Below are 22,107 nucleotides of genomic sequence, written 5' to 3'. Positions count from 1 at the left end.
CACTCTCGGGGCGTCTTGTCTCTATTCATCAGCAGTCAATCCCCAACCATTGTAGGCGTTTTACAAACGATTGGACCCCATCGTGAAATAACGCAATCGCGATCTTCAATGTTGGGTTGGTCCAATAACTCGTGCATGGTTCGGCGAAGGGCATGAACCAGGGCATCTGTGAGACGTTGACGGGCAATGAAAGCCCTATATTGTCGAATGTGTGAGTCGAAAACGCGTTCGTGGACCCCGGACTTCTTACTATGTCTCCTCACCACCGGATCAAGTCAAAGCACGAATCATCCGGGCCGACAACTGACACTTCCACCCAATTGATGCTGGTGTTGCTGTTGTCTCTCGAAGGCATCATACGCCTTATTCAATTCGTCATCCGATGAGGCTTGTCTTTCGAATGCCTTGACCGCCTCGACCAACACCTTGTCGGAATCGCTATCGTCCTTGGTCATGGCGGGTGTTCAATTGACACTTGTCATACACACACTGCAATATTTATAATCGTACCCAAACCAGAAGAAACTACTCAAACCAAATCGAACGTATTATTAATCCAACATAATCGAGCTCAATCGAACTTAATCGAACGATTGGGTTCGATTAAGGTCGGTAATTATAATTGAACACAATCGAACTCTCACTAACAAATTGGAGCAATCGAACCCACTCGAGCTTTGTCTGAGTTCGATTAGGTTCGATGGTGGGAATTATATAGGAAAATTGCTGGTGTTTTGCGAAATGTGGCGGCTTCTCAGTTTTAAGTACGTAAATTATGATCATCCGGGTGAGTGTAGTCCTGAGAAGGACTGTTTGTGGTGACTTTGACTGACGTTTCGACAACCTGAGCGGAAGTCATCTTCAGAGTCAAGTGAATTGTGGAACGCCAGTAGGTGGTATATACGTCTCTGGTTGTTAACCTGATTGGTCAACGAAGTCCAGATGTTATTGGTCGTTTGTCAGTAAGCTGTGATGTAATTGGCTGTGAAGACTGTAAAAAGTGATTGGTGCGTTTCGATCCGTCTTTTGTTAGTCAAAAAAGTCCGTGGGTCTATTGTTAGTAAAATGTCTATTGTTTGTCTGTTTCGTTGTTTTTGTCAATAAGTCGTTTGTATGAGGCAGGTAGTTGTAGGCAACGGTTGAGTGGCGTTTCTTCTAAGTTAGTAAACCAGCTTTCCAGATTGAGTCGTTGATAGTAATTTGTGCAGTAGGTAATGCACTTGGCAGAGTCCCAGTCGATTCTGTGGTTCGTTTGTAAATGGTTTACCTCACGTTACCTCGTACCGTTCCAAGAGCAGATTTTCCCCGTCAAATCTTGTATTGTAAAAAAAAAATCAGTGAAATAATGAACAACAACAAAACCTTATAGGGATGAATCAGCTTGGTTTTAGTCCATTAATTGCATTGCTCGTCCTGCTAGATGACTTTGTTATAGTTGTTATCAAAACTATAGGATGATAACTCAATTTTGTTTCAATTCATTGGATTGCTCGACTCGTTTGTTACACGACTTTGTGCTAAATTGACTATATGATAACAGCACTGGATCATAATGATAACAGCCGTAGATCATAAAATGATGTTTCTGTAAAGCTACATCGATCCATTGTTGGTTTCAACTAATTCTTTGTTGTCCTTGCATGCTTAAAAAGACTTTTCAAAATTGTTGGCTATTTAGAGTGATGGCTCAGAACGTTCGATTAAGTTCGATTGGCTTCAGGAATCGAACGCAATCGAACTCTCACACCAATTTTTTTGGTTCGATTACGTTCGATTAAGTTCGATAAAGTTCGATTATCGAACAGTTCAAGCAGTTTCGTCGGGCCTTACTGAATAATGACGCTGCTATCACATTCACGTCATTTAGCAAATGCTCTCGATCCAATTGAAGGGGCAAAATTCCTTTCATGGTAACAAGCCTCTGTCGGCCCAAAGAACATATTAACAGAAGTACCTAATTTTAAAGTTCTCCATGTTCGTCTCAGAAACCGCCAAACTTTTTAATCTTCCGTTGTCGACTGTTTGTGACTACAGTATATTTGATCAACCGTAAAAAGAAAAACTCGAAAGTGATTGCGGCAATGAAACGCCCTCTAAATCAGGGGATATCCCATGATCCCCTAGAAAATGCTAATATACTCAATCGCCATTTTGCTTCTATTGGCAACCGACTTGCCTCTGATCTACCAAGCAGGGACAAATCTTTTCGTGACTACCTCCCACCAAATGTTCCTTCTTGCTCCTTTGTGTTTGACTCTGTTCTTCCTTCTGAAGACAATAAGTGACTCTGACAGGAAAGGGGGGGGGGGTGTTCGTAAGTAGAGTACAGTTGTGTAACTTCCTTGTAAAAAGACGCCCCCCCACCACCCCGCCAGAAGGAGAAAATGAATAAGAACAAACATCTTCAAAATGTTTCACCTTTATCTTACTCATACGCTGTGAGCGACTAAGAAACCCTACATGTACATTTGAACTTCAATGGCCTAAGAATAATTTACACTTCTGTACATTATGCAAAAGAGACACTTCTGTACATTATGCAAGAGACAGTTTGCTTGATTCTGTAATTACACAGACGTAAGTATAAACTACTAACGACAATCATATATGAAATGTTTCCCTATTTGTGGTGTTATTTCTACGCTCCCTTAACAGAGAGGGACTATGAAAACCAGTGTTGTCGTTTTGTGTCGTTAGTCTGCATACACGTTGACTGAGCCCACAAAACGCGTGGGGATGTTAATGATGTATCCGTAAAAAATTATTTCGTCTGTCCGTTTGGTTCAAGGAAAATCTGTTCTTGGTTACGGAAAGAGAAAATGCTTAGAAGTCTAAAGTAAAGTAAACCTGGTTGTCTAAACAACGCAAAAAAAGGTAACACAAGAAACAAAAAGAAAAAAAGCCAAGCTTTTGCTTCCTTTCTGTAACTGGAAAAGCCCTTTCGGCCACATTTGGCTGCCATGACAGAGCTGAATAACTTATTCACTTCGTTACTGGCATGCGGCCAGGATCACGGGCTCAAGGGCACGGAAAATGACTTGAATTCGGAGGGAGATTTATAATCTAATTTCCAAGGTGTTTACAAAGTTTTCAAAACTTATTCTCTCGATGGAAAACGACCTCGAGCCGCTCAGTAAGCACTTCGTGACTCCGGACACGATGTCTGCAAACTTCAAGCTCGACTTTCGTGCCAAGGGCTCACGCGTGCGTAGACGTTATTTACCTCTTTTTGGCTGCCATTTTCAAAACAGTACTATCTTTGCCACGCACACGATGAAATGAAAACAAACCGTAGAGGGGACCATCGGACCCACGACTGAAAGAAGTTCTTTACTACCCTAACGGAGAGAATCAGCTGGGAACGAAATTGTTCCATAGAAAACATCGATGTATACATATTTTACTGAAATGATTTGAGAGTCTAAGAAATCTCGCTGTCTACCTCTGTTTCTAAATCAGTCAAAAACGTCACGTGCGTCTAGTACTTTTCTACTAAGATTGAAATTAATCCTGTACAATACATCCTTCATCTCTGAGAATTCTATCTTCCACTGAATTTCAACACGGAATCTCAGCCGCATTTCTATTTACATAGTTGCCACATCCATACGCAATCAACTTAGGTTCTTTTTCCATGTACACGGGAACAGCAACAATTGAAAATCGATTATTTGTGGCTACTTCCTGGATGATATGGAATGGTGCATGAGTATACAATACGGTAGTGGTCACGTGATCAATATGGTGCATATCTGTAGCCCGTGGTGTAACCTGCTGCGGATGCCTGGGGTGGAGCCGCTGGACGGTATGCTGGTGCAGGAGCAGCATACGCGCTTGCCTGTAAGAAAAGCAAGAGGGAGATTACAATAAAGAAGGATCTGCTCTTGTCAACTATCAGCTGAAAGCACAATCTCGTACCCAGAGTCCTCAGGCTCTTTGGCCAACGGTTAGTCGCCAGGCTGGCCAAAGAGCCTGAGGACACTGGGTTCGAGATTGCTGTAAGCATAACCCATTGACCGACTATTACGCAAACCCGCTATCTGATTGGCTACATTAGGGCGATCTAATTTTCGTTATAGTTCACCACAGCACCACAACATTTTCTCCAAAAATTGATCACGTGATGGGAACGTTCATCCGCGGAGAAACTCGGAGAGACATTACCATCAGTGTCAATCTGGCGAAAATGCCCGGATGAAAAGTACTTGTACACGTAAAAGCCTCCCTCCATTAACAAACAGGTTAGGTCCATGGGATGTTTATTCTCTACTTTGATCATTCGTCTTTTTCATTTCAACCTTTCGCCGAAAAGGTCAAATCGGTGATTGGTACGTCACCAGTCTTGGTGACTTTTGTGCGGAAAAAAAAGAATGGTGGACAATAAAAACAATATAACGTTTCTGCCTCAGGTCTGATATAGGTCTGATAGTTGCCCCCTGGAAATTTGATGTTCTTAAACTAGCGTATAATGCTTCGAAGCTTCGCTCTTTAGACTAATGTTCGTGTTAAGCATATCGCATTTTCGCGGGGCAACTATCCGCCGATAGACCCTCGACAGAAACACTGTACTGTTCAAATAGACTAACCTGGGAGCGCGTGCGAGGCGAATTGCAATCGTTTTTGCTGTATTTCATTGTTAAATGGATTTGTCCTTGGGATATGCCAAAACAATTACGCAGTTCTCCTTCGGTTTCTAGTTTGCTCGGGGTCAGCTATAAGGCGTTTCCCGCGCGAGCCCGTCGTCAGAGCGAAGGGCTAACGTTCTCTTTACGGCGGCCAAATTACCTTCACAATTATTCGAGTCCTCACCGTAAGTTTTCAATCAACTTCAAGGGTAACATGCAGCTTCTCCACGACCATTACTGATCGACATCTGCTTAATTTTCGAACTCGACACCTCTTAAGGGAGGAGTAGAAATCTGAATCTTAAATTGCTGTCGTTTTATTTTGGGACTTTTAAATACGAATTTCGAAGGAATCATGAATGTATCACGTTTAAAAGACGTTAAAGACATTCTATTTCACATCCCAAAGGTGTGAAATGGAGAAGGCCCTTTTATAGGGGAACTTATTGTTTAAACGGGAAGCTTTGGTAAGAAGGCTGCAATGGCCTGGCCATTCACGCCCTCAGCTGTCATCCCAGGGGAACATGCGGAGTGCCAGTGGACACTCTCCCCCTGCCAATTTGTACCTTGTATATCTTAATGTGGTTACACAGCTTATACCAACTTCATTACCATGGTTTTTTCTTTCTACGTCCACACGGAGAGTGGCAGGTCGAAAATGATGTTACGTGTGATCTTGACTGGATTTTACATCTCATTCAATAATTTGTAGTTCTCATTCAATAATAACATTGTAATGGAAAAGAGGCAGACGTTTAAAAAGACAAACAGGATATTTAAGAGAAAACACGTTTTCTGAGTTTCGAAAGCCAGCGAAACCGCAGCAAGTGTTCCCGTAGTTCCCGTAAGGGGCTCCCAAACTTCCCATTTCTATTTACAATGTATTACATTTACAATTAACACAAGTAAACAAGCCATTTACCGGGCCGTATCCACCTCCGTAGGGTGCTGCTGCTTCATATCTGTTGATGAACAGAGGTTATCAGTTAAATAGGAATACTACATAACACCTGTAATATAATGTGTCAGTGATGTTTTCGGTTGTACAGCCAGCGTACAGTAAAAACCCGACTATAAGAACCTGGGTTGATTTTTACAGGTTAGCCTAAAGACGTTCTTATATATTTGGTGTCGACTGCGTGTGTAGGCTATTTACATGTAGATTCTTCAAGAGCTTCTTATTTTCTTCAGAGGAAAAGGTGTTTGTGATTGGCCCAACAACTGGTTCAATATGAGTGTGGTCCCTTTCTTACATGTATGTATAGTACACTGTACATACAATATCTTATTCACGGGCTTTTACTGTATTTAAACACAAAACCAAAGGAGATCCCAAGAAGTATCAATAGGGTTTACATTGATTTCGTAACAGAAGATAACCAGCTACAGTCGAACCTCCGCTAACGGACACCTCCTGTAGGCGGACACCTCTCGTACACGGACACTTGGTCATGTTCTCAGCTACATACAGTACAAACACTACAGTTTTTAACCTCCTATAAGCGGACACAGGACTCTCTTAAGCAGACACTTTTTCTGGCCCCAAGGGTGTCCGTTTAGGGGAGGCTCGACTGTAACTCAAACCGTGAAGCAAATATTAGAAGACTGGTTTAAGTGAATGCAAAATTGCTAATGCAGACCATCATTTTGGATTGGCTTCAAGTGAATGAAGCTATTTAAGTTTCACGCTACTTGTATTTTTTCAGAGATCCAAGAAACAAAAGGAGCTCAAACTGTTGCTTTCTTACCCTGTAAACCCTCCTATTCTCCTGGCACCATATGTCTGAGAGAGAAGACCATGCACAGGATTAGTCAGATTATAAGTAAAACAGGAGACAGAAGAAAACATTGACTACAATCACTGTGCTCTTTACTGTATTGCTATTAATAACAGAAACCTGAGAAAATTGCTTCAAATTTATCATTCCTTTGAAGGCGTTTAAATTATAACTTTTCTAACCTGGTTTGAGAGTCAACTCAATCACCGTTAGTCTGTCCATTTACATGAAGAATTCATAATTATACAAAAGAATTTTAAATTGGCAGCCATTTTAGTAACCGGCTTCACTTTCCAGAGCACCTCAAAAGGACTTTGTCAGTTGTTTTAGTGACATTTTGAAAAGTTAGAGAAATACTAATGGAAATCTAGAAATAAGACTTCTGTTTTTAAAGTTACTATACTGGTGCAGTGAAACTATTTATAAGTTTCTTTAGCCACAGATGGTAGGGGGTAGAAATGGCCAATGTTTTCAAGGCCTTCCCTTGTGCCTCCTAAAGATTGACGAAAACTGATTATCATTTGCCCACTTTTTGAGAAAATAATTTGATGTCTTTCTCTTGGATTTCTGTGAGCATTATGTAACGAGAGAAAAGGTATTTAGTTTCAGTTTTGGTACAGTACCAAAACTGAAAACATCCCCATTATGTAGCCCCTTTAATTAATGGAGAGAAAACAGAAGAACTGTTCTCAGCCAAACAACACAACACAAAGATGGTGTAAGGCCCTCAATTAAATCCAAAATCTAAACCTATGGTAGACCTTTGAATTGCAATATTACTTCACCATGCTTCTAATGTGGACAGACTAAAGGAACTGTTGCGGGTCAATACCTGATCATATCCATCATAACTCCTGCAAAAAAGACAAGACAACCACATAAAAAAATTAGCTCTTATAGATGTATGATTGCAACAAGGGATTTTACTAAATACCTGAAGGAACCATCGGAAATTCTTCTCATTAAGAAGGTGTACACGTATATGCAATCTAGTGTACGATATGAAAGTGAGTGCCTATTATTTGTTTAACTGTCATTTAACTACGAATCACACATCCTGTTGGCTCAGTTTACACAGCACAAGTCGAAAGCACAGGGAGTGAGGGAGTAGGAACAGGGATCGAAGTCAGGGGGACAGAAGTAGGATGTATACATACACTGCATTGGTGTTAAGCTGCGGGAAGGTGGCATGGGAGGGGGCATTGGACAGGAGTGAGCCATTTAAAAACACCCTGCGTCTGTCTTCCTTCTCCAAACCGTAATACCACTGTAGCTTGACAACGATACATATCTAGATACATTTGAGTGCTCACCCGGTGTAAGTGCCATTATACGCTGGCACCTGTGGAGGTTGAATGGTCCGAGTACTAAACTTGTTCACAGGAGACACTCGACGAACACCTCTCATACCACGGAAAGTGGTACCTGAAAAACAGAAGTATGTTAACTGTTTTGTGCTGGAGACCAATAAACTTCTAACTCAAAACACTCATAAGCAGCTTTAAAAAAATAACAAGAGTTTAAGAACAATACCTACTGTAGTCTATGCATGTAAAGCACTGATAGTTATTTAAATAGTTGACAACTTGATTGAAAGTTTTGTCTTACTTGCAGTAAATATGCAGATGCTGTTAACACAGTTAACTTTCTTTGCTTTAAAGCCAAACAGAATCAAGAACCACTTGCACAGAAATGGAGTGGGTTGGTTTTGTAAAAAAAATACTCAAATAATAATGCTTTACAGAATGAACTTTACAATAAACAGGACAAACTAATTTAGACTGATCATTTTAGGATTGAAGCTCAAAAGTTAGTTAATTATCGGTTTACAATGTCACCCTTTTCATTTGTCCAATCTTCAGTACAGCATACGATGTATCAATGCATAACAAACTTTTTTCACCAAAATTAATTTAACTGTCTTTGAGATTTTCAGTTAACTTTTAATGATAACATAGTTGAAGCCCTATAACCTAATTCATCAAGGAAAAATGTCCAAATCATTTCAATTTCTTCAGTGCTACAACACTACATGTACAACGTTAAAAGGTGTGGTGAATCTAAATTAATTAAATTTTGGTGTGCATCAAGTTATTGAATTGCCCTTATGTTTAAGTCCCTAATTTTAATGTTCGAGTTTGTCATTTACCAGTTACAACACAGTTGTGGTATACTAAAAAAACCTCAGTACAAAAAAAGTTACTTATTTATTATAAACATATAAAAGATATTTAGTAAGCAATTTAGTCACTACCATAAAGTTCCAAAGTAATGACTTGCTGTATGTACGACTGTAGTTTCCCAAAAGTAATAGAAAAATCTGATGTTTCTTAATAAAGTACAGTATATCTGAAAGATGCAACTATGAACAAAATAACGAAAGCGTAGTGAAAATAACAATGGTAAGAGTAAATTTCAACAAGGTAACAAGGGAATAAACTTACAGGCTTTAAAAATATTGAAAACAGCAAATAAAGTGCCTGATTAAAAAAACTTATGAATTTCACTAATAAACATTTTCGTTTGTTACGATATATAAATTTTCAAAAGGCTTTTTCAATAACATTCTTAATTATCAGTTTGACATTAGCCCTATTGTCAGTTAAGACATCTTACTCGTGTATGGCTTTTACATTTGTCATTGTTTTATTGACATTATAGACCAGAAGATACTTGTTACTTGTTTTAGTTACCCTAAAATAGATGCTAACGCAAGAAAGCAACTACTGTATGATAATTACTTTTGGAACTATATGGTAAGTTACACACAAATACTTATCTGCAAATCAGTTCTCCAAAATACACAGGAGGACACATGCATTCTCTTACACACAGTACTGTACATGCCACTACAGATCAATGAAACAGTAAGGGGAAGGAACAAAGCATGCTGTACCATTGGTATAGGGTCCTCGATTTTGGCCCGGACTTTTTTTGGCGTGCGGTCGAGGGGTTGCATTGTTAACCTAAGTGAAAAATTATCAATGTCAATGTGAAATCATGCAACACATGCAGGAATAAAATGTGACAATGGTTTGTGTGAAAATTTCGAGTTTAATTTTAATTATCGCAACAATGAACATGGATTGAGACAGAGCGCAGTGGAAAATGGGTGTAAGTGACAATCTTGTATACAAAAATTGTTCAAATATTATCATGTCTTTTAATACATGTATGAGGGGTTTAGTGTAACTCATGATTTGGTCTAAAAGTCCAATTTACCTTCATAATACACACAGGTTATCATGTACAAGTAAAAGTTTATAGTTTGGCCTCAACAATGCTTTAATTTAAACAACACTGGACAAACATGTTGACTTGAGAAACACCCACTTGCAAATTTCACAGGGGGAAGGAGAGGGAAGGTTTTCTGCCATCTTAGCCATGTTTTCTTCCAGGAAGAAAGCAAAATTTGAACAGTTCTTCAATTTGCCCCAACAGAGTTGCTGCTTATAACTTCTTCCTCATGAACTGAAAAACTGTAACCAGTGAATTATGACTGATTACTTTAATTTGTTCGCTGTTTGCAACGAAACAAAAGAAATCAATCAATCATTGAATTTTCTTTTCTCCTGGTTTGTCGAGTTTCTTGCAATAAGTTAATCTGTCAATTCATGTCTTCTTAAGACTGTGCCCCCATTTGCTACAGGGCATATGGGATGGTCCAAGAAATTGATGATTCTTAAGTAATGTGCTTCCTAACACAAACTTTAAGGTCTTATTGCACAGCTTACATGTATGACTATATATATAGATGTGCAAAAAGCATACCTACACATTTAAGCAAGGGCTATACTGAAAATTAATCCAAAAAGAAACTGGGGATACATTGTAACCACACATTTTTGACAGATGGTTAAGTTTCACTCTGAAAAATTTGACATTATTGTATGTATTTTTAAGCTTCTAATAAAAATTGTTGTTGTAGAGTATTGGGACAAGGTTGTCAAGAACACTCACTTTCCACCAAACCCTTCAACTGGTTTTGAGGAGAAGATTGATGAAAACATAATGCAAACAAATGGACTGCAAAAAAAGGCTAATTTCAAACCTCTATTTTTCGTCCATCCACTATAGTCCCATTCAGCTTTTCTCTCGCTTTCAAGGCATCGGCAGAATTCACAAATGTCACAAATCCAAAGCCCTATATATACAAACATTTTTGGTAGAATCAGTGATCCCAAGCTAGAAAGCATTAATTTTATATTTTAATATAAAAATATTAAATTCTAGTAAAATAATGATTTAACAGTAAAATGTCACTGTCTTTGTCCCAATAATATTATTCAGCATTAGTCAGTTAAATAAATAAATAAATAAACAAAGAAATAAATAAATAATCAGAGGTTTAGCCCCCAAGGAATAATTCTTGTTTAAAAGAACAAAAAGGAAGAAAGGATTTTTTGGGTTTGATATTCAACCTCAGAATTGAAAACTTCACCCAGTACAATGCACTTTTTTTAAATGAGATTCTGACCGTTATTTTTTCGGATAGTAGTAATGGAAGCAGCAGTAGGAGTAGGAGTAGCAGTAGCAGTAGTTCTCAGCTGCTCCCGTGTTGTTTCCTAGGCAAAGAAACGTTATCTCTCGTACCCAAGGGGGTAACCCAGCATATACATTTGGGTTGGATGATACTCCTAGTTACTTCATTTGACAGAGACAGGGCTAAGTTCTGGCCAGTGTGTGTGTAACCTGTGACTTGTATGTGACTTCACTATTTTCTTAGGGGTGGTTCAGTTGCCTGGGTATTGTTTGGGGGAGTGGGGGGGGGGGGGTTCTTGTCCATGGGGATTCTGGAGGTTTTTATAAAAGTTTGGCTTCATTTTCTCCTACCCATCACTTTAATATTGATACACGTATTGTACATAAATTTCTCGCAGCTACAGGATACACACCTTGGACCCTCGTTCATTGTAGATTATTTCACAATCTGCTAGACTACCAAATTGCTGTAAAAAAGATTAAATGAGTAGTAAGCAAAGCCTGTTTATCATACATCACACTGTACATGTATGTCAGGAAATCCTGAAATTAAATAATGTAATATTCTATTTAAATATCCACTAGCTGAGAAGTCACGTAATTGCAAAGATTCAGTTAACTTCATTTTGGGAAGTACAGGGATGACACTTAAAATTTAATATGTAAATACAATCACTTTTAATTCGAAATAAAAGATTATTGGTCTTATTTGACAATAACTAACCAACACTTCACAATTGCATTGTATGCTTTCTTTTAGTTGGTTTAATTTACATTTGTAACTTGATACATAATTTAAGCGATTTGGGCTACGGGCCTACAGTAACAAGCTCCAAATGATTTGAGTCTAAATAAAGTATATTTCAGATTATCACGTTAAGATGGTGAGGGAAGAGCTTATTAATTAACCGTCATTCAAATGAGGTAAATTATTAAAATAATATGAAAAGCAGCAAGGTTTATATCCAACAAAGTCAACTCCAGCCAAGCCAGGTCGCTATGCACACAACTGTAAAATGGGATATTTCCTACAATACATGTAAGTATTAAAGGCAATTCAAATTACCTGTATAATTTCAAATCAAATTACTTACTCCAAACATTTGCACTAAATCATGATCTCTAAATCTGAATGGAATATTTGTGACATGTAATCTCTTGGGTCCTGTGTCGCCATTCTGTATGAGGACTTCAGTTGGCTGAAGTTGGTGTGTCTGTGTCTGTAACTGTAATTGATGTGTTGTATCTATGGATGGCGGCACAGCAACTTCTGCATATGGTTGCACAGCTAGAGGCTGAGTGTATTGAACACCATTGCTGACCTGTTGAAAAGATTAAACACATCATTAAATAATAATTATAAGTTATTTAATAATTATATTACTTTTATAATAGTTGAGTCTTGCTCAGATAAAAACTGTAAGAAAATCTTCATTGTAAGGACACCAGCCCTGAAAGCTGTCCTAAGGAGACCAAACTCAAACAAGTTCTACCAATGTGACTAATCATTAAATAAAAATTATTTGATTAAAAAAGCCTAAAAACATTAACATTGGATTAAGTTTCCTTTTTGCTGGTCTAAAATTATTAATACATTCACTTTCATTTTAGGGCAATCTTTACATTTCAGTTTAATGTACACATTTTTTGAAAAGGTTTGTTACTAATTAACAAAACCGAAACAATATTATTTCAATGTTTCTAAAGATAAGTGTACTAATATATATATCTCTTGGCTATTCAAAGTGACACTACCATTTTAAGTTAAACCATTGATTATTATTAGTACAGTACTTAGCTGGACCAAAACTACAACCATACACATGTAGCATAATAATTCTAAGGCAGAGTGTGCTAAGGGACATTGTCTACCATCGTACAAGTCTCAGTATCAACATATACATTCTCATCACTGTTCTCCATGTTGTTGTTTTTTTTATGGTAATTATTACCAGGAGAATGTGTTTAAACATAAAAAATTTATCTTGGTGATCATTTCTTTGTTCTCATCACCTGTTTGTTTGATCAAGTGAGATTGTAAGGAGAAATTAGATGATGATCACTATTGTGGTTATAAAAGGGTTATAATTATTTCAAATACAGTAGAGTGTACCTCATACCCTAAAATTAACAGGCCAAAAGAAATACAGATGACAAAATGTAACATTTAATCAATAATCGGTTAAAAGGTTATTTCCTTTTCTTCTTTTTTTTCTTTTTTTGGGGGGAGGGGGGCGGGGTGGGGGTGGGGGTAGAAAACAAAATATTTAATGTCCATTTATTTCACATTATTTTAAGAAAGGATTTAAATTCAATATTTTTTTATGGAAAAAAGGAAAATACAAATTAAGTTAAACCTTTCATTGAAGTCTGCAAACCCTGTTAAATAATTCACAACTTCTTTCACCCCTTTGTGTCAAGAACAATTTCTTACTAACAAATGTTAATAATTAACAGGTAGACAAGCCAAAACTAACATAATTACCTGCCCACAGTAGTTTCAAGTCAAAACATATTAGGTCACTATAAATTAGATTGCTAAGTTCAATTACATGTAGGTGGACTTCAAGATATTTTCTCTCACAAATTAAAACAACTTCATTCTATCCATCAATTGTTGTAAAAATTCATTTAATAGGAGGGCTCAAAAACTTTCCTTTCAACGGAGACATGCATGAATTGCCAATAAAGTCAATTATATCAGTATACCCTGATTCCTTGTGAAGACAATGCAAGTATAGTTCCTTTCTATTCAAACACAAGAATAAACAATGAATTTGTATTTTCATCTGTTATAATATTGCAAATCACCCCTGCTAGTACATTCATTTGAAATTTATCAAGCAAAACTATGTTATGATAACACTTTGTCACAGTTAGCTCTATATCAAGAATTAGATTATGGTCTTTATATTAAGCTCTGCTTGGTTGATAAGGTTCTTGTCAAACAAAGATATGATTTTGGCGGCCCTGAGGAAAAGTACCGTAGGGAACTGGTCTATTAATTTAAGTGACTACAGCATAATAGAGAAACAGAAATTAAACAAGTATACCATATTTTCCACCGCTCAAACTGCGACATAATAATTATTACCTACATCATTCTGACGTGAACCATTCTATCCAGAGGATAGAACACAGATATAAGCTTCAAACAAAGATCCTTGCTTATATACAATGGTTCATGAACCATACAGTCATGTAATTTAGGTTTACACTAGCTCAAAAATACAACACTATCAGAGAACACTATACCTCCATGATAAAAATCCTGAGTTTCTTCCCTGACCCCTGCATGCACATGTAGTTTAGAACACTGCTAAACTCTCTAATGTAGTTTCCCCACAACATGTAAATAATTTAAGACCAGTGCCCCTACCAGCTGCTTCCACTTGAAGATTTAAGGTTCATTAATGTCTTGACCATTTTTGTCACAAAACAAAGGATGCTGCTACATTGAGCGTATTTTATTCCACAAACATACATGAAAATTATAAATTCTCAAGATTTTCAAAAACTTCAAATATAATCTAAGTTAAAAGTTGTTTAGTTTGTAATAGAAAAATGTTAATTATAAATATTAAATATGTACCGTAATCCAGTTCAACATTTTAACACAGCAAAAAGAGACATAACAGTACAATTAATTTCTTGTCACAAAACAAAGCTTAACATCACCATGATGTTGGTAGAATTTGCAGTGAATCTTGTGAACAAGGAATAGTTATACTCAGAAGACACAGTTACTACTTTTTGTGTACATAGCAAAAAATATTCAATAAAATGTAATTTACTGTGTAAAACGTGACGACCGCAACAACGTAAGTCTTTGTATGACAGCAACTGTTTTTCTTTTTTACATCTATAAATGAACTATTTTCACCTAGCTACAACACTTATTTGTGCTAATGAGGTCTATTACTGATCATGGAAAGAAATTAGGTTAGAAATTAAAACTAATGTTCACTTGATGTGTCTGCAATTACATTTAATGCGAGCAATTAAGAAATAAAATATAACAAAAACATTTCACTCGACCAAGATTCTTGTCATAAAAAATCAATAACTTCCATTGGAAAAAAATATAACGATTTTGTTTTGCATTAATCTGTTCTCTTTGCCCTCCAAATTAAACAATAATAATAATAATAATAATAATAATAATAATAATAATAATAATAATAATAATAATAATAATAATAATAATAATAATAATAATAACAATGATATTTAATGATGGGGTCCAACTCACCAAGGCGGTTTTCAGTGGAGCTCTCCTATATATATTACAATCACTGAATTCATTTGTACTTTTCTGTCCTTCTCTTAATTTCTGATAAGTTCAATACACAATCAACAGAAAAAACAAAGAAATACTATGTGGTACAACCAAAGATCTGCCATGGGGACCACCCCAATAGCATTCCAATCCCAAACTTTCAGTTATGCAGTCAACTCTCACCTTACGGACACCTCGCTATTACAGACACCCCAATAATATGGACAACAGCTAAATCCCTGGCAAAAATAGAGTACAGACGTTTGACTGAAATAAATTCCTGTTATTATGGACTCTTGCTATTAAGGACACTAACTCGCCATCATGAGGGTGTCCGCAATAAAGGGAGCTGACTGTACTTGCAAAAATGCCCCTTCAAAAAGAAATTTGTCACCATTGTTGACAAGCATTGTTTTCACAATGGATGAAATAGCTCATTATACTTTACATACATTGTACATGTATATAGCCAACTTATTCACAAAGACTACAGTCATAATCTCAAACCAAATTAAAAACCCATAAAAGGATTATCAAGCTGAGTACATTTTTATCATATTAAAGGTGATTTCGGTTAAAAAAAATCCAGACTGTGGGATATCAGCTTACAAGAGTTGTAACAAAAAGGAGTTGTTTCATTGGAGATTTTTAAGTCATTGTTACATTCTAATGTAGCTCAAATGATTTACTTGAATCAACAACCAATGGTAAGCCCACTACAAAGAACTCACTAGTTTAAGCCTCAAAAATTCCAAAACCAGTGTCTTTGTGTGAAAAGATAACTACACTGGACATGTCTAGTAAAATAAATTTTCTTTCACTTAATTTCAGTGATAAGAGAACGGAAATAGTGACAAAAAGCATGCATTATCCAGTAGAATGCATCAAAAGCCTTTTCCTATGTGTGAGAATTTTTTTATCTGATTGAACTGTAAATGAAAACAGCTAGTTGAAGAATATTCATGAATGTTATTCTTAAAAAGACCTCAACCATGTCCAAGCTTAATAAAACACATTGAAAAGAGATATGATCAGTATTAATGGTTGAAGAAAATAGGTTTTTTTTGCCTCATTCTATTTGTAAATTTTCCTTGTATATACTGTAATTGGTCTGATTCAAATACAAAATTAATGAAAGTTGTGGAGGAAACGTTTTGCATTTTACTAATAACGTTACGCCTTAACAAAATCCCTGCTTTTCATTCCCATCAACTAAATTTTCCCAGCAAATACTAAAACAGGGTTAACTACAGATCTGACATGAATTTACATAGGCCAACTACTCAACATGATAAATTCATTACCAAGACATAAAAAGCACCTAGAAACTGTAGGGTTATCTTGGCCAAAAAAAAAAAAAAAGAAAAAGAAAAGCCTAAGGCAATAGCATTGTGATCGCAAAACACACAGACAGAATTAATGATCTGCTGACATAGCATCAGGACATTTTACCATAAAGTTTAAACAAAATTCAAGACTTACATAAATGCTGTAAAAATCCATGTTGTCTATCAACCAGGAAATCAGTTTAAGAATGACAAAGTGTGAATGAAGTAAACAGCTTTTAATAATTAGGAAGTAAATGAGACACAATTACGCCTCCAGTTCTCATTACTTAATTCATTGCAAATTAGTTTCTGAGCCAATTACAGCAGGGGGTGAAAAACTAAGGTATACAGATGTGACTGAGGTCAACTAAATTACATACCAAGAGGGAATATAAGTACAGAGAGTGAAGTGTGAGACTTCATCCTCAAATACATGTACATTATACAGTAAATGCATTAAAGCGAAAAACAAAATTACTGTATGCTAATCACTAACTTAAATTTCTTTGTATGCTTAATTTTCTTTCTTGTTTTGCAGATTTTGGTTTATATACTTAATTTTAGATATTTGTTTTTCTTCATGTGGTTTTGTCATTTTTGTACAAATGTAAACTACAAAAACATAACATTCCAGCATGAATTCCAAATACTTTGATGCCATTGTGAGACAATAATAAAAACAACAGCAATTACTTATTCAACTCAAGGAAAACATTACCATGTACTTCTTAGCTTGAAATTATGTTTAAGCTTAATTTTGTGCTTATGCTTATGAAATATTAATTAAAATAACACCAAAAACAATATTTTAGATCATTAGATAAAAACTGTTCCTAATTAAAATTTTACACATGAAAAGCCATCCTTGTACAAATATTATCATTTTTCTAAAATCATGAAAGAAATATATTTTGCTTGGGTAGAAGATTGGAAACCACTGCAACAATGAAACTGCTATTTAATTTGAAACCTTCAACACATTTCAGAAACTGTTTAAATTTGGGTTACAAGTCCTCTTAGAATAGATGTAAGCACCCAAGTTGTAGCTTAAACATATGACTAGAATTTTATCAGATACATGTACAATAACATTTGAGTGTAAGTGCCCTCCACTACCCCCCCCCCCCCCACGGCCCACCCCCCATACATGTATACCCTCAAATCTCACATACAAATCCCCCTTCCAACACCAATCACTCCTGGCAAGATTTTAGCTTGAAGAGTATCCAGGTACATGTATCTTACGGGTGCTCACTTTTTTTAACAAAAATAAAGCTAAAATTCTAGGATTTGATACACTATGCTGCGGACAGAATTTTGAGCATACATGTACTACAGCAACTGCAGCTGGAGCACCAGGCATTACGCCGGCAAAATACTGACATTTTTGCAGCATAATACTGCATATGCATGTAATTTACAGCCCAGACGACAGTGTTACACTTTTGACAAAAGAAACTCATGCAATGAGATGTTAAAGGTACTACTTTCATGGACAAGTACTGGCCATGATTCTTCCATAAAATGCTATTCTACAACAATTTATACCGATAAATTGATTGCTGATTTCATTTTCTTACAGAAGTACATGCTCATCCAGTTAACTTGCAAACGGTTGCAGCAAAGGTTGGAGCGTGCAGGGGAAGACCCTGAGAGAGGAGGCATAATTTTTTGTCCAGCATTTCTTTAATTCAAGCACGCTTCTTTTGCAGCATAAAACAGTGCAACCCCATGTAACAAAATGCTAAGTGACCACAAAAATGTGTTCAATGCAACAAGGGTTTGTTATAAACGAAACGCCAACAAAAACAAATTTGTTGGTAGGTTGGAGCATGTAGGGGAAGAATCTGAGAAAAGAGGAATTTTTGTCCAGCATAGTTACTCGAATGCAAGCACAGTTTTTGGTTAGCATAAAATAGTGCAACCCCAGTGTTAAATGAAGTGCCATGTGACTATGAAAATGTGTTCAGTGTAACAGGGGTTTGTTATAAATGGAATGCAATTAAAACAAATTTGTGGGAAAATTAACAAAATCTTTGTTATATTGGGGTTTGGTTAATATTTATTTATTTGAGAAGTTGATAGAACCATATTAGAGACAGAGGTGATGAAGTGGCATACATGTCACTATGGTGCAGTCTTTCCTAACGAAATATGACAGATTAGAGATTTCCATCTCTACTAATCTGTTTTACCATCAATTTCAGCTGCATGATGACATGCATTTTTATTTTTTATATTTTGGAGCAAAGAAAGGTATACTAAATATGTTTAACAGGTTTCTGGATTGTGCTTGTTGTAACAGGGATTTCATTGTAACTGTATAACTTTAGCCGGGCTGGAGAAGTTGTTCATTATACCTGACACTTTGTCACATATTTGGGGTTCCACTACTGTACTCTGGATCTGTTTCCTATGGTGATGCCAAACAGCATAATAATTGATAATTTTAAGGTTATGTGTATCAGCATCTAGTCTAAGAATTCAACTAATTTTTTACAAATTTTAAGGAAGACAAGCGTGATCCCTAGCCACTCCAGGTTTATTATTATGGGACGTTTATTTAAACTAAAGTGAACATGTATATGGACACTACGTTATGGTTCCAGTCACATAATAAAGTGTATTTCGCACCTCTCATACATGTAAGTGGGCACCTCGTATAAGTACATGTAGACACTTGAATATCTTCAGAATCATGAACATTCAATTAAAGGCAGATTGACTTGTAAGTACAGTGGAACCTTGATTTAAAGAACTTTTACATAACAAAGTTCTTGGTATAACGAATGATATTCTCCAGAACATCAATTCAGCGAATCCTTGATACAAGGAATCGACTTCCCCAGTCCCTTGTCAATTCGTTAAATTGAGGTTCCACTGTACCTGTATAATTTGCCATTATTGTCATTCAAAACCCAAGAAGTTTTAGCATTCTAAAATGTAAGTAGTGACGCACCCAAGATCCTTGATCCTTCAAAAATCTGCCAACAATGATATCAAGTTGCTGGATTCTGGTCCCTTAGTGATTATTGTATATAATTCCTGTAAATGTTGTCAGTGTACTTTATGAATAATTATGTCATATATAAATGCAGATGTTACCAGGAAATTAAACAGAATTGTCTCGAATTCCAAGACTCATTAAAACCTGATGTTGATTTCAAAAATCGTCAGTAATGTCAGTATTACAAAATTTGCTGTTATGTATAAATAATTCTTGATCTAATCCTTACTGAATTCAGAATCCCAGTCATCTTTAAAGCTACTATTAACAGCACAGTAATGAATAACTGTATTTTTGTCTAAATGTAAACTTTTCTAACAAATCACGCACCGCCGCTGTCTGACAAGTAATTTTAACGTTGTTTGGCGATGCACAAGAATGTTTATGATTTCAAACCTGGTACAACTCTTGTGGCGGCATTGAGCTCCTACAAAGTTTGCAAACGTATTCTGGAACGTGCTCCATCCAAATCAAGTGGCAACTCAAACGATCAAGTGGTAAACAAACCAATATTTTGCCGCCTATACAAGTACGTCTGCGATTCTGTTTTTGATGCCTCGGTAATGAATACCGTTGAATGCGGAATTGTAATGAATATTTTCCCTCTAAATCGTGGACATTTGATATATGTCTGGGTATTAAAGTTCAATGAGGATGAGTTTCGCAGGTTATTTCGGTAGGCAAGAGATGCTTTTTATAACAGATGAACACGAAAGATAACTGGTTCGCAATTAGCTTTAGTTTGGACCCTACGATCACAACATGTCGATCAAGTTGGCCGAAGACAAAATTAAGTCGAAGCAGGCCAGCTGCAAGCTAGTAGCGGATGATTTGCTACAGGTCGTATTATCTACAGGTTGAGATAATATTTTTATCCGTTATATTCTCCCTGAAAATATCTGATAAGAAAAAAAGAGAGTCCGCTTATCGATGGATGCAAAGGATGCGGCCTCGATATATTTCACTAATCGATTTTTTGATCGCTTGTTTCTTGTAAACAGTACGTGAAACGCGGTAGAATTTGCAAAATGCGGAAATGCACGCCGCATTTGCCTTCACTGCCCAGATAAAGAATTCAGTGTCAAAACATTTTATTCCCAAATGCCTTTGAAACTAATGAACTTGAAAGGCAAGGAACTCATCATCTGATATATTAAATGTATGCAAGTCATTGAACGATCGATCGATTGCAAAAATAAAGAGCTTCTCATCATTTCTTCGTCGGTATATCAGAACATTAGTGCGTAAATGCAAATGTGTCAAAACACAAGTAACAATATTTTCAAAACAGTTTACAAATCTTAATTTGCCCTTGCAGCGGTTAAAAGATGCCAATTTGCAGCTGACTTCTTTCCGGCAATCGTACGCGCGCGCCTACGTGACCAAAAGATCTTCTAGAAATGAACATTTCCAGCACAAGGGGATTGAAAACATGGACGCCGATTTGAAGCTTTCTAATAGCACTTGACAGTTCTCTGTTGTTTTGAACCTTTGACAACTGTATGGTACTAGATCATGGTTTTTCTACGGGTTGATGAACTACGATAATTAACCAAATGTCAAAAGATAGAGGCAGCTGAACCGCAGAAGTCTTACCGGTTCTTGAGAGTTCGACGCGATTTCTGCGGCTCCATTTACCGATGAATCAGCCACAACCGACAGTGAGGGGACACCTTGTTGTTCCATCGATAATTCGGACGGAATCTGTCCGCAGCGACCGTAAAATGCAAAGAAGAAACCGAAATTTCCTCCTTGTCTACTTGCATGCAGACTCCACTCAAACTGTCCGGAATCGCGCCAATCGCCTTCCGCCGACCACATGGAATAGCAGTCACAAGTGATGATGGTAACTGAGGGAGGGGAGGGAAAGAGGGGTTATTTAGTTACGTTTGAAGATAGTTTCCCTTCGGTTTTAAAAGCGCAGCTAATCTACCAACACATTATTTTAATTAGATAAACGTCATGCACTTTTATAAAAGATATAGCTCTTGCCTTTTTATTTCACTCTGCTTAGTATTAAAATTTATATCCTCTCCATCCCCTGCAGAGAAACTGTTGCTACCCAAACCAACTTTGATGACACCTGCCCCGCGACACAAGATTACTGTATCGTAAACAGACGGGATTAAATGGCGAATTACCATACCGCATATTACTGGATTGTTTGCCTGTTTTGACAGCACGCTGTGTAAATTCAGCCAAAAATAAAAGAAGCCACTAACATGAAATATTTTACAGTTAACAAAGGAAAAAGGGTAAAATGGTTGAGCGGCTCAGTTGAGACAGTTCACTCGCCAAAACGATAGCAAAGATAACAGAGTGCTTTGTTTGACTGGGACTTTGCGTCAATATCGCTCGTTTCGATATATAAATATTTATTTTTATTATTTTCCTCCTAAACCGGCAAGTGTTTCTCGTTTTTCTTTACTTTCAAAGCTTTCTTTAACTTTCTAACTTGAGAGTCCAAATAATTCCAAAAGCTACCATGCAAAAAATAAATAAATTTGTGTGATAAGAAAGAAATATGAGGGCTCCAAGCCCTTAGGCCCCTTCTACGATCGATAATCCGGAAAATTTGAAAACGCATTTTAAATTGCCTTTCCGGCTT

General features: G+C 36.6%; 1 protein-coding gene across 2 annotated transcripts; it reads right to left on the bottom strand.

The window, feature by feature from the left end:
- Window positions 1–2,403: 2,403 nt before the first annotated feature.
- Window positions 2,404–21,323, bottom strand: LOC146487947 (RNA binding protein fox-1 homolog 3-like). Of its 2 annotated transcripts, none has more exons than XM_085124855.1 (10): window positions 21,096–21,323; window positions 11,980–12,207; window positions 11,299–11,352; window positions 10,455–10,547; window positions 9,300–9,369; window positions 7,717–7,828; window positions 7,236–7,257; window positions 6,374–6,408; window positions 5,548–5,587; window positions 2,404–3,838 (listed from the first exon to the last, which is right to left on the bottom strand). In XM_085124855.1, the coding sequence occupies exons 1-10, from the start codon at window positions 21,318–21,320 to the stop codon at window positions 3,737–3,739; spliced, it is 981 nt and encodes a 326-aa protein (XP_084980981.1). In that variant the 5' UTR covers window positions 21,321–21,323; the 3' UTR covers window positions 2,404–3,736. The 2 variants fall into 2 exon arrangements, with proteins under 2 accessions (XP_084980981.1, XP_084980990.1); XM_085124864.1 differs by lacking the exon at window positions 21,096–21,323 and adding an exon at window positions 19,896–20,075.
- Window positions 21,324–22,107: the final 784 nt, after the last annotated feature.

The sequence above is a fragment of the Pavona decussata genome, unplaced genomic scaffold (genome assembly GCF_977016875.1).
Source record: "Pavona decussata unplaced genomic scaffold, jaPavDecu1.1 SCAFFOLD_12, whole genome shotgun sequence".
NCBI classification, from domain to species: Eukaryota; Metazoa; Cnidaria; class Anthozoa; order Scleractinia; family Agariciidae; genus Pavona; species Pavona decussata.
The sequence above is the reverse complement of the archived record's forward strand: the minus strand, read 5'-3'. Positions and strand labels throughout refer to the sequence as shown.

Bases quoted from the DNA above. Each gene is read 5' to 3' on its own strand.
- LOC146487947 (XM_085124855.1), bottom strand. From the start codon at position 21,320: ATGTGGTCGGCGGAAGGCGATTGGCGCGATTCCGGACAGTTTGAGTGG. The intron at 12,208-21,095 runs GTAAGACTTCTG...TCTTTTCAACAG, and splicing joins CGTCGAACTCTCAAGAACCG to GTCAGCAATGGTGTTCAATA. The intron at 9,370-10,454 runs GTTTGAAATTAG...TTTTTCACTTAG, and splicing joins TGGATGGACGAAAAATAGAG to GTTAACAATGCAACCCCTCG.